A 13,736-nucleotide genomic window follows, 5' to 3' on the forward strand; every position below is an offset into this window, starting at 1 on the left:
TTATTCTCTCCCTTGTACTAAATACTAATTTCCCCATACATATGCCTGCCTCTGAAGGGCTTAGCACTCGGTTGGTTTTGAAATACCTTATTTTGAATGAACTTAAAATTGTGCAGCCATCCAATTTATTCATTTTTTTCTGAATTGAATAATAACCTTTTAATTCCCACCTTTAAGAATTTTACCCATGGGATCAATTATCTACATCCATTAATATTCTTCAGGGAAAAGGAAATACCACGTAGCAACTGACTTTGGTTGATAGTACTGATTTTATTGTTTTAACTCTTTTCAACAGTGCTTGTAATGTTTATATTCATGATGTTTAGAAAATCTTAAAAACGTTCTAATAAGTATCTCTTTCAACAGTTTTACTTCTACTAAATACAAATAACCCCCAAAATTTTTCTCAGTAGGAAAATACTTTATCGATTGAAAATCATCTTAATTCATTTACACAAACATTTTCATAAGCAAGCCCTGATGTAGCAGTTTTAGACAGGGATTGATTTCTTTCCTGAAATAGCAGAGCAGATGTAGAACACTACCCATTATGGAAATTGTAGTCATAAACTCATAATCACTGAGAAGTAATGCATTTAAAATAACTTCTGAGGAAGTACTGTCCCAAAGAGCACAGTAGTTGATAATAAAGATGGAGGCATGGAAGGCTATACTCTTAAGGCAGAACTAAGTGGTTATATTCTGCTTGTCTGATCTTTCCGTGTGTATTCACAGTTCAATACCCAGGACTCCATAAGGCTGCATGTCAAAGACACCCCACAAATCCCCCTTAATGACTAACCAGGACTCTATTTTCTTTTCTATTGAGAAGATTTGGTATTTTCCTCAGGCATAGTAGCCCCCAAAACCTTGTATTATATCCTCCGCAAGTGTGCAGGGTGGAAGGGCTACATGTGGGCAAATTGTCAGATTGGGTTGGTGCAAAGGACGAGGTTGGGAGAGTGTTGAAGATCTGCTACTCATGTGGACTTAGTAGGAAAGAAAAGCAAAATGAGACACTCGCAAAGAAGCTGGGTTGAGCTGAGCAACCGGGAGATCTTTTGTTCAAGAAAAGCCTCGCTTTTCTCTCCACCTGTTCTCCCACCTTCCTGAGGGTGATCATCTTGTTTCTCTCACACTGGAGCACCGCACACCTGGATCTCAGTACCTGTGCATGCCCCTACCTGTGCAAAAAGTCTCGCTAAATCTCTAGTCAACATCTTCAGTACGCTGAAGGTCTTCCAGTCTTTGTTGGTTTGTTTGGCAGGAGCTCAAAGACCCTGACAGGCCCGTTCTGTCCAAAAAGGGAACTGAAAAAAGAAAAGAAAAGAAAAGAAAGCTAGATATTTTTTTACTTAGATTTGCATGTGTGTGTTTCAGAAGAGATAGCCTAGCACTTAATAGTCACTTTCCTTTTGAAGACCTGAATCAGGAATTCTAATATAATTACTTTGCCCTGATACTCCTGTTTAGGGAGCACAACTCCACCAGGAAATCTTCAGATTTTTTGAGTGCCTTATATGTACCAGACAATAGGAGGAGATAAGGAGAGGTTTTATCTACACTGTGTACTTATAATTTCATATAAAGTATTTCATTCACTCACAGTACAGAAATCCACATCCTTACCTACACCTGTCTTCTCTCTAGTTAAATCACAAATCTCAAGTAGCTGCACACACCTTGACAGATGCAGTAAGAGCTTCAACAATTTCCATATACTTCAAAATAGAGATTCAGATCCCACTTCTGCTACTTCTGTGAAATGGAATGATTTGCTTACCCTCTCTGAGCCTCAAATTCTCTGCCTGAGAAGTGGGAAGTGCCTGTCTCAAAATATCAATGTGAAAAGTAAATGAAAGGTACAGTTAAAGAACTTAGCATTATTTCTTCGCATGTACTAAATAAGTCGGAGCTACTATTATTTTTCGCAACTATATATTTTTTTTTTACATTTTTATTGATTTTTGAGAGACAGAGAGAGACAGAGCACAAGTGGGGGAGGGGCAGAAAGAAAATGAGACACAGAATCCGAAGCAGGCTCCAGGCTCTGAGCTGTCAGCACAGAGCCCAGTGCAGGGCTCGAACTCACAAACTGTGAGATCATGACCTGAGCTGAAGTCAGACGCTTAACCGACTGAGCCACCCAGGTGCGCCATTCACGACTATATTTTATCATTGTCCTCCACCACCTTTTTACAAAGAATTACAATCTTAATCACAAGAGGACAAGAGGAATATTTTATTTATTTTTGCCCTCCTCATTCCCACTGCCTGGCACGCAGTGGGTGCTTAATAAATGTTTGAGTACACAGTAGAAACACAGCTTTTCCTAAAGCAACTTGCTCCCTATATAATGTAGATGGAATTTAGCAACACAGATGTGATTACCAGCTAGAGAATCATGTGCACATGAACTGATACGGTCATATATGTATATGAAGGCTAAAATACTTAAGTGTTCAAGTATTGCAGACACTTTAGAATTGAACTTCAACCTTAGCACCACATGGGAGCCATAGCGATACAACTTTTGAAAACTCTTAAGTGTGTTCTACTAAAAGTTTTAAGTGGTAACCATGAAGCAATTTCAGGTGTATTTTATAAATGTGTAATTCTTGATTTTCTCCACATATTCTCCCATGTTTTAATTAGCTGTCACAAGAAAAAAAAAAGAAGGAAAGTATTAGCTCCTTGTAGCTACCAATATTTTATAAACTCTCTTAGAAATTAACACTGCTCTGCAACAACTCACCCATCTTCATAACCACATTTATAATTTAATTAAATTATACAGGAGAATGTTTTCTGTAAGCTACCAAACCGTTTTCATCTATCTAAAGAAGAGACAATTAGTTGCCTTAATTTTATAGGTAGAGAAAGTTTCTTCACCCAAGTCCAGTGTTAAATTATTCATTAATTACAAAGAGGCGGGAGATTTCTGGGTCCCTTGACTATGTCAACATAAGGCAGCAGTATTCAAGGACCAAGCGTAGACAATTGCCCACAGGAGAGTCACTTAGGGAATCTCTGAGAGAAAATTATGGACCATGTCATTTACATTTTTATTAAATTTTCAAAAGTAGTTTCCACGTTTGCAAAGTCCTTAAAAATCAGAAGTAGTATAGAAACTGCCATGTTATGCAAGGTGAAATACCATCTATCACAGAGTCACAAGAGCCAAGTGCAACTTTGCTAGTTAACACGCTGGCTGAGGGAGAAGAAAAAAGTTGTGTGAAAACTACTCCGTGACTGTTACAGTACAATGTTATAAATCCATGATTTCCATGACATTGTGGCCAAAAGCAGTCACTTCTTGTCTGCATATGGCTAAAAAATCTGAGGTGTGACCAGCACACCTCAGCTGTGTTCACCACACCTGTCTTTTGGTGGCTTTAGTCTTCATTTATAAAATCAGGTGTTTGTTAATTTATCTCTCTAGTTCATGGCCTTCAAATCATTTGGTTTAGGTGTGTGTGTGTGTGTGTGTGTGTGTGTGAATTGAAAACTGTCTACTATTATCAGCCACTAGTAAACTTTTTCATATTATAAGGGTTTTCACAGTCATTCTTCATCCTGTTTTCTTACTTGCTTCAAAGACTAAATGGGAATATGACTTGAAGGGTGTGATTGTCATATTGGGGGGTGGGGAATTATTAGTTTTCATCGGAGACATATTTTAGAATAGAATAAAATTTCATGGACCACACGACCCTAATTAAACTCTAATGAAACCAAAATTATTGGACAATGTTAGGAAAGGTGATTTAATGCAAATAAGTATATAAATTTTTTAAGCTCTTAATTCATTTCTTCATTGAACTCGCTAGCACCTGCTCTGAGAGAGGCATCCAGCAAAATGCTAGATAGCAAAGAAAAATCATCTAGCTCTTTTCCCAAAGGAGGTCACAGTTGAATGTGGCCTAAACCAGATGCAGAATATGGAGACCTGTGACCTTGACTAACTACTGAATGGTCTCTAACTTCATAAGATATTTTAGAATACTAATCCCATTGCCAAAGATGACAGTTTATGCCTCCCTCGACAATTATTAATGTTTATTTTTCCTGTCACAGTGCTAGATATTTAACAGTCACTCAGTAGAAAACTGTTTTAAAGATTGCACTTTCAGTTTCCAATATAAAGCCATCGAATATACTTGTAAGCATATTTCTCTATTCATCCTTTATTACTGATTTCTCGCCACACAAAATCAGTGTGTGTACTAATACTAAATACAGTCGTTTTGTCAACTTCTGCGGTTGAAAAGTTTAAGACTTTGGAATGTTTTATTATTGTCCCCCTTTACAGTTCTACTTCTCTCATTATAGGAATCCCCATATGTTATGTACAAGAAAAATCACGAAATGTTTGAAGGAAATGACAAGTATGAAGGATACTGTGTAGATTTGGCATCTGAAATTGCAAAACATATTGGTATCAAGTATAAAATTGCCATTGTCCCTGATGGAAAATATGGAGCGAGGGACGCAGACACAAAAATCTGGAATGGGATGGTAGGAGAACTTGTTTATGGGGTAAGCAAATCAACTTACTGAAGAATTTACTTACATAAACCTGAAACTTTTTTTTTCCCCGCCTGGGCACATATCTGTTTCTAAAGACCTATTACTGTTTTTAAATTTGCAGTTAACATTCAGAGAGGCATATACGATGTTCAGACGTTTCTCTAGTTCGTTATGGTGCCATTCCCAAATAATGAGAGAAGTTAATACCTCATAACTTCAAAATCTAGAAAGATAAAAAATTTAGAATATGATGTCCTATTTAAAAAAAAAAAAGTGGTGACTTCAGTACCTGTGATGATTATTCTCTTGCCTGACGTTGTTCTATCATAGCTATGTTGTTTTAAGAACCGCACAACAAATCTTTTATTTATGTTACTTGGTGATTCAAGGGAAAGATTTCCTTCAACAGCATAAACTAAGACCTTATTTTAAGTGGTTCTCTGTATCCCCATTGCTTGTACTTACTGGTAAATATCTTTTATGTAATTTGGTGAAGCAATCATGAAATTACTTTAGCATCTATAAAATATTCACAGTCCTGCTGAACATAGTAAATTTAAACTTTATGCAGTGGCATCATTTTTTTCGATGTAGCAAAACAAAAAAAGCTAGAACATACTTCATAGCGGGCCTCATGTGAAAACAGGTGGAGGGAGCCCTTCCCTGTGAGTTCACCATATATGAAGTATACACAGTTTATCGCCAAGGGCATACTCTGTGTAGACATTCCTGCCTTACTCAGAACAAGATCAGTTTCTTCAGCTGTCCCTGCAAAGGATCGAAATGAAACCAGTGGTTACCAAGTGCTGGTGATGCATGATCCTACCAAAGTCCAGAAACCAACCCGAGAGCTCGCAGCAAGCTGTGTCCACCTGAGGTGTACTCAGAAATTTCCTAGAAGACAATTCATATTTCACAGACTTCTCCTTCAGAGCACACCCTGTCTGATTCACCCTCACAAGATGCCTTTGAGATAATTGCATGAGAGCCATCCTTCCCTAGACAAGAATAATGATGGAACGATTGAGGACATAACCGAGGTCTGTTGAGGGGCCCCCGTTCCCAAGCCTGAACTGCAATCCACTAGTCACGATTCTGCACCCTGCACGTCACACCATGCAGCGACCAACTTTCTGCAACCAGTCCGGGCCTGTGGCTGTCCCCTCAGCAGAAGAGGAAATTGTTTGGCATTAAAGAGCAATCAGTTAGTTTTATATCCATTTATAAGAACTATTGACCAGTGAGGTGCCCTAAGTGAAGGTGAAAAAAATCGGCAGTTTTAAAGAATCAAAAAGTATTTTACCACAGGGCTCATCAGCAGTTTGATAGTGAGCTTCAAGCTCGAAAGAAAAAGGATCCCTAAACCCGGTGTTCCTTGGTAATTTTTTAGACGGTTGGTAATATTTTTAACTTTTGATACAATAAGTAGATTTTAAATATAAACATTATTCAAGTTGTTAGAGCTACAAGAATTCATTTCCTTCAGAGATCACTATTGGGTATTTCATCTCAAAAAATCCTACTTGGATCACCAATTAGTCATGGATGGCGTAACAAGCTTAGGTTTCTTTCTAGAGCATTTGTTACTTCTCTCTTCCGCGGAGCCCCTACCCACTGGGCAACCCAGGCTCACCCCTTTGCGAGGGCTCTGACCATGCGGTTCAAGTAGCAAAAATGAGCGATATTTAGAGAGTAGCGTAGCTAACGAAAAGTTGTATCCGTGGTACACACCACAGTAACGGAAAGTCCCAAAGTCAAGCAGGTGTCAAAGAGAAAGAGAAGACAACCTAGTGGTTATCAGTTCTCATCATGTTCACTCATCAGTTAATCCTCCAGGGTTTAAATTGTCTCTTCTCTGCCACTTGAGCTTTTCCCGAAAGGAATCTTCTCCCATGTGTCTCCTACACTTTCTGTGGAGTCAGTATGCATCCAGGTGTCTGTAAAGTCTGCACTTTCCTCTGAGTTATTTTACTTTCTTACTGCGAACACGTACAACAGATTTCCAGGTTCCGGGGCCCGGGGTGAAACACCCATTCTGTCCTAGCTACCAAAGCTCCTTAGACAAGCAAAAGGATTCACCTTGAACCCGTTGTTGTTGTTGTTGTTGTTGTCATGTTCTCTGCACACTTTGTAATGGACTTGTCAGGAATAAGTGTCCTGTGAAGCACTCCCGTGCGGCCTCAGTGCACCACCAGGAGGTGGCCCCAAGCGCAGATCTCCCCGCTCCTGGCAGGTGCTCTCCCCCTGTGGCACCTGTGCGCCCAGCGAATCCATTCCGTGGTCCTCTGTGGCCCTTCTGCTGGGTCCTGCCAGACTCGTGTGCATGGAGTTGAATCCACGGGAATGTTCTTCCAGGCATGTTCCATGGCCGGCCGGCACCAGGATTACGTGTGCTGTGTGGTGACGTACCGGTTCATGAGCCTTGCCCCAGAGGCCCTGGAAAACCCAGGTATCATGCAGCGCTTGCAGGAGACCCTTTGCCTACTTCCTTCCGGGAATCGCCAAAAGGTTGTGGACCATCTCCAGGGTTAGCAGACAAAGCCCAGGTCTGTCTCCTCTGTTCACTATCCTCTTGCAGACGTCACAAGTACCCTCATCGGACATCCCAGGTCTGCCCTCCCTCACATCTACTTTCACATGCAGGAGGGCCCCCTTGTTTCTCTCCGTGTTGCTTTCCTTTTGTAGAGTTAACTCATTCGGGGTCACTTGCATAAGTAAAACATTTCATAAGAACGTTACGCAGAACGAGTTACACGAGTGGTGTTTCAGATCGGTGTAAGGATGTCGTGGCCACATATTCCTGTTGCAACAGCAGAACAGCCACTTAGAAAACTAACGATTTTGTAGGATGTCATCAGGTATGCTACCAAATACAGCTTAGAGGAATTGTGGGGGCAAGACTAAAACACGTATGATGGAGACTGATCATACGATATGAGAAGAATTATACTCAAAATGTTTATTTTGTGAGAGAGAGAGAAAGTCTGAGTAGGGGAGGGGCAGAGAGAGAGAGATCTAACGAGACTCTCAACGCAGGGCTTGGACTCACAAACCAGGAGATCATGATCTGAGCTTAAATCATGAGTCAGATGTTGAACCGACTGAGCCTCGAAGGGATCCCCTGATATGACAAGAATTTTTCTAAGCATGAAACCAAAGGCTAAAGACACAAAAAACATACTTTTGTAGGCTACAAAAAATTTAATACATATATTGCAATGAAGTACCATGATCTAAGTTATATAATGAAAACAGATGCTGAGTAGGGAGAATATTTGCAACATATGTGGAAAATAAAAGTTAATATTTTGAATATATTTGAAAGTGCTTACAAATTAGTCAGTAAAAAATGAATTCACTGTATGGAAAATACAGGCAGATTATAACAGGTTATGATATTTAAAAAGCCAATGTAGCTCTTTGTTTTACAAAAATAAACTCAATACAAAGAGATCTAATTTTCTATAGAGCAAATTGACAAAGATAAATGAGAATAAAGAGACACATGGGCTGTCCACCATCCATAGCTGCAGAAGCTGTCACAGTGTTGGTGACAGTAGAAATTTGCATGGTCTTCCTGGAGAAAAGTTGCACAAAATACATCATGACCATTACAAAGAAGGGTACCATTTAGACCAGCAACCCCACTTCTCGAAATCCATCTTAAACAATTAAGGTATCTTCTAGGGTTTTTCTTCAAAGATGTTCACATAATTCATCAAAGTTTTAAGCCGTGTAAACCTGGAAACAGTACAAACAACTCTTAAAATAATAAGTAGATTGAGTAAATGTTGTTATTTTCATATGATAAAATACTAGCAGTCATTAACTAATTTTTAATATGTAAGATAAAATGAAAAGCGTTCATCCTTTCCTTCTGAGTAAAAGAATCATAAAATAGTGTTTTATGGGGCACCTGGGTGGCTCAGTCGGTTACGTTCCGATTTCAGCTCAGGTCATGATCTAAAGGTTAGTGAGTTCGAGCCCCACATCAGGCTCTGTGCTGACAGCTCAGAGCCTGGAGCCTACTTGAGATTCTTTGTGTCTGTCTGTCTGTCTGTCTGTCTCTCAAAAATAAATATTAAATTATTTTTAAAAAACATAGTGTTTTATATTACCCCATTGTAAAATAAGAAAAATATTCGTCATCAAACCATGTCTAGCAGGGCATATATTAAGAAAAAAATAAGACTAGGTAAGAGTGGAGGTAACTTTCCTTAATTTGGGGATTCTGTGTTTAGATACTAATTTTCCTATGGCTAGTTTATATATCACTTGTATAATGAGAGTTATACAAGTAATAAGATTGCAGAAATAAACACCTCCCAGTAGTGAATCTGACTTCTGTGTGTGTGGCCGTTTACGATGGAAGCTAAGTTCGTTCCCCTAGCAGGCACTGCTGGTGAACCCTCACTCGCCCAGCGGGCAGCATCATGACGGCAGTGCAGTGCCCACCGCAGCCCTCCAGATGCCCCTGCATCAAGCTGCTGGCCGTCGGGTGAACCAGTGAGCTGAGGGTATACGGGAGTGAGGCAGCTTCTGTGTGAGAGCACAAGTGCTTGAGCAATGTCCCAGATTCCACTTTAATGCCAAATATTTTCCTTTCCAAACGAACAATCGAATGATCTTTGTTTTCACAGTGTAGATCATGTAACATCTTACAGTTTTCTCATGACCCTTTATTTCATCAGTTTGAGAGACGGCATGATTCACAAGGAAACACAAGCTCCAATCCCAGAACTGCCGTGACGTGTAGAATTCACCCGAGTCTCAGTTCCATCGTCTAGAAAACAGTGATAAGCCGGATTACCATGAATGTTAAATGAGATGCCCTTTAAATATTTAGTTCGATGTCAGGTACATAATCCCTCAATAAGTGCTCACTAGTATTTTATTCATTTTTGTAATGGATAATCACAGTAATGCAGCGAGGCAAACAGGAAAGTGTCCTCATTGTAGAGATATGGAAAACGGGCTCAGAAAAATCGCTCAGAACAAAAATGGAAGCTGGTGTCTTAACGATCATAATATCTGAGAATTGAATCCACTGTTTTCCAAAAGCTGTGTTAGAAATTGGAAGTAGAAAAAAAATCACCGTATGGGCATAGTAAGAAATAAGTGCCAATTTCCAGATTTTTGTGTGCGCGCTGGACTGGAAAATGTCATCAAACAACGGGTTTCTTCTGTCCCACAAACACAGTATGATAGGTTTGTTACAACTGGAAAGGGATAAAAAAAAAAAAAAAGAAGAAGGACTGTTTGAAATTTGCAATTCATAATATTAAGGCATGGCCAAGTAATGAGTCCGTGGCACCATTCCAAAGGAAACAGAAAAGGCTGCAACGTAGCAACTCTGGCCAAGAAATTCAGAAATTCAGCCATAAGGAAAGGCAATTAGGGCTCCCCCTCTGCCCCAGCCCACATCCTTAAAGCTTCACAAGATGCATTAACCTATGTGTTTTCATGTGTCTTTTCTCTTTTAGAAAGCAGAGATTGCTATCGCCCCTCTGACAATCACTTTGGTCCGAGAGGAGGTCATTGACTTCTCTAAGCCCTTCATGAGTTTGGGCATATCTATCATGATCAAAAAGCCTCAGAAATCCAAACCAGGAGTGTTTTCCTTCTTGGATCCTCTGGCCTATGAGATTTGGATGTGCATAGTCTTTGCCTACATTGGTGTCAGCGTGGTCTTATTCCTAGTTAGCAGGTTCAGTCCGTACGAGTGGCACACAGAAGAGCCGGAGGATGGAAAGGAAGGACCCAGCGACCAGCCTCCCAATGAGTTTGGCATCTTTAACAGCCTCTGGTTTTCCCTGGGTGCCTTCATGCAGCAAGGATGTGACATTTCACCCAGGTGAGTCTGGAAACCTCAGTTCCTCACCGATTCCCCAGTAATCCTTCGTGTCGTGCAGAACATCTCTATCCAGGTTCTTGTCCCAGAAGCAGAGCTTTACTTGAAACATACAAAAAAAACTTGCAGTTCCCAAATTAATCTAAGTATATTCACGGCCAATTTCTCCAACTTAGCGCCAAATTGGGAAACCTCATAAAGATGAAATTTCCCGATGGAAAAGTAACATGCTACCCGTGAGAACCCTCAAAAAGCACTGCGGTATTAATATTTCCTTCACTGGTTTGACAGATGGAGACAAAAATCTCAACTGTAAGAACAGGAATTCATTTCCATTTTGTCTCCTTTTCAAAATCAAATGTCTTTGTTACTGTGGCTGTTGTTCACTTTTTTTTTTTTAATTAATTTCGAACTTGATTTACATCCCATGCACCTTACAGGAGATTTCTGCCACATAGTTACCGAAAACCTGAGTCAGGATGGTGGGTAGCAGGTATACATTGTTCTATCTAACAATACAAGCCATGGGCAGAGTTCAGCTATGTGCTGTGTTAGCTTAATAGAGATGTTTTTCAATATCTCTGGATTCATGCCTCACTTCCTTTGGATGCCACTAAGACATTTTCAGTTACGTTTGCCAAAAATGCAGCTAATCTCCTGTTACAAGAAAAATACCAACTTTCTCCTGTAGGAAAAAAAAAACAGCAGAAAGTCGGAGAAGCTAAGAATTGAATTTAAATAGTGACTTATATCATCATCGCAAATATACAGATTTTTTTTAAAGAAATGTATGCTTTCTCAAAAGGAGACATTTTAGCCACAAGTCACTTGGTGTTCGTTAAGACCCAGGAAAACTATAAATGTGTTTAAATTCCACTGACATATGCATCTGAGTCAATAACTCTGAATTAATGAAATGAAAAGAAAACAAAGTAAATCAAGTAATGGATTTGAAAACCAGGATGAGGCAAATGCCAAATTAAAACCAACAAGTGCGACTAATACAATACTGATAAAAAAGGGAGAATTTTAAGGCTAGAAATGTCATGGAAAACATGAAAATTTGTTTCTTACTTTACAAAATTGTTTAAAAACGATTTGTCCCAGGAATTTCAAATAGTTTGATGGTCCCACTGAGTGATATCAATTATGAAAATGACCTGGATTTTTAATTCATTCCATCCCCACTTTTCGTCTGCATCCACATCACCCACATGTCTCTGATAGCAGGGAAAGGATGAGGAGAGAAGTTTTTTTCTGGAAGGTTAGCATCGGTTTTTAATGCCATCCTGCTGTCCCTTGACAGGTCACACGCTCAGGTCTCATGTTGGCAGTGGCAGAGGGAACATTTTTACACCGGAAAGTGAAGATGCGTTAGGACATAGCCCATCCTCCACTCAGATCAGTAACGCTCACAAATGAAATTATCAGAAAGGAAATCTCAAACTAACAAAACAGCCCTCGACTGCAGTCCCTCTGAGACCAGTCTGAGGCATCATCTGGCCCAGCCAATGACAGGTGCCACTTTGGCACATGTCCCACCCACCCTGGCTGGGCTCTGACTGAAGGTAATCACAGGTTCTGTCATAAGGGTATTGATCAGATTGTGTCAAATCTAAGACCTCTCCCAGTGTTAAGACGTATTGCTATTTTAGGTACCACAGAGAGAGAAATAATGCTGCCCATTAAAACACATGACTGTGTTTTATCTCCTGGCCTGTAGGCTGCATCCTAATTTCAGAGATGCTAAAATGTAAAGGGAGGAGGGTATCACTGGATTTAAGTGCGTGTTCCTTTTCTGTACCTGAAGGAAATGCATTAAGTCCCATGTTTCTGCTGACTAAACAGTAAAAAGGAAATGTTTTCCATCTTGCCAGTGGCATTTCTAAATTCACTATGCCATGAAGGGCATCAGATTGTACTGAAGGCTAGAATCATTCTTGAGTAGACAGAAAATGAAACAATATTTGCAGTTGTTGCTTTCAACGTACATTGGGAATCGATGGTATTTCTTTTATTTCTCTATGTCGGTTAGAGAAAGGAAATTGTGCTTTATCTTCTCCATGTTCAGATCCCTCTCAGGTCGGATTGTTGGAGGTGTCTGGTGGTTCTTCACGCTCATCATTATATCATCTTATACTGCTAACCTCGCTGCTTTCCTGACGGTAGAACGAATGGTCTCCCCCATAGAAAGTGCGGAAGACCTGGCCAAACAAACAGAAATTGCCTATGGAACATTGGATTCAGGGTCAACAAAAGAATTCTTCAGAGTAAGTTAAGGGAAACACCAACGGTGAAATGTTCGTAATTTTGAAGCTCAGGCCATTTTTGCCAACAATCATTCTATGGGCTGTAGCCATGGTAGGTTTTACACATACAGTAGTAACTGCTCCGTTTAATGCCAATACTTCTACTTGGATTTTACAATCACTTTAATTTGCAAAATCTAATTGACTTATTCACATTACAAGAAAGACTCAAGGAAAAGTGACAACAAAAAGGTAATTAAAACAACTTTATAATGTAACTTATCCAAAGGATTCCAGTGTTGGTAATGCTATGATGATACTGCATCTGGGAAGATTGAATTTATGTATGTTTTGGGGTTAAGAGCGTAAAAATGAAGGTAAGATTTGTTTTTTTTTAAAGAATAAATTTAACGTGCTACATTTGAAACCCTTAACTGCAGGTTATACTCCCTTCTATGAGGTATATATAGTCTATAATCTATTCTGTAACAGTGGATTTCAAAGCAATATATTTGCTTCCTCACAAGATAATGGTAAGAGAACTGTTATGTTCTGGACACCTTTGTAGGGCTTTGTATGTGCTGACTTCTCTGCTTTGTGGATAAAATTGTTCACACTGCTAGAAATTTACATATGGCTATGATCCCTTTTGTTTTCCCTCAGGATGGCAGGTATTTGGGGGTTTTTGTTTCTGTCTTTCGGTTGTTTGTTCCATTAGGAGGATGAATTTTTGATCGGTGAAACTCTTTTACTCCGCTTCTGCTTAATCCAGAGATACATACTTGGTAATGTCGGGTCAGAGATAAGGATTCATTTTGTGATTTCAGAACCAAATCATTAAAAGCTAGTCAGAGTGACATTTTCTCAAGTATTTACCAAAGTAATAATGAGGACATTTTACGTGTACTTTCAGTTGGTTAGTGACAGATACTTAGTAATTCAGAAGACAAGACAGATTTCCCTATTTTTTAAGGTTTTGTGTAAAAATAACGATCACCCTTTAAAGGAAGTTCACACTTACATGTATAGGACATGAAAGTTTGCATTGTCATTTTAAATGTATATGCTTATCATTTTCCCACTCAGCCTGAAAATTAAAAACA

The 13,736-nt window shown here is 39.4% G+C and overlaps 1 protein-coding gene across 3 annotated transcripts in view; it reads left to right on the plus strand.

Moving 5' to 3' along the window:
- Positions 1 to 13,736, plus strand: part of GRIA4 (glutamate ionotropic receptor AMPA type subunit 4) — a 396,844-nt gene that overhangs the window by 337,947 nt on the left and 45,161 nt on the right. For all 3 annotated transcript variants that reach the window (XM_047879444.1, XM_047879447.1, XM_047879445.1), the window contains 3 exons: positions 4,336 to 4,542; positions 10,017 to 10,387; positions 12,456 to 12,654. In XM_047879444.1, the coding sequence (XP_047735400.1) occupies positions 4,336 to 4,542; positions 10,017 to 10,387; positions 12,456 to 12,654 (777 nt within the window). The remainder of the gene's footprint in view (positions 1 to 4,335; positions 4,543 to 10,016; positions 10,388 to 12,455; positions 12,655 to 13,736) is intronic.

This window comes from Prionailurus viverrinus, chromosome D1, assembly GCF_022837055.1.
Source record: "Prionailurus viverrinus isolate Anna chromosome D1, UM_Priviv_1.0, whole genome shotgun sequence".
NCBI lineage: Eukaryota > Metazoa > Chordata > Mammalia > Carnivora > Felidae > Prionailurus > Prionailurus viverrinus.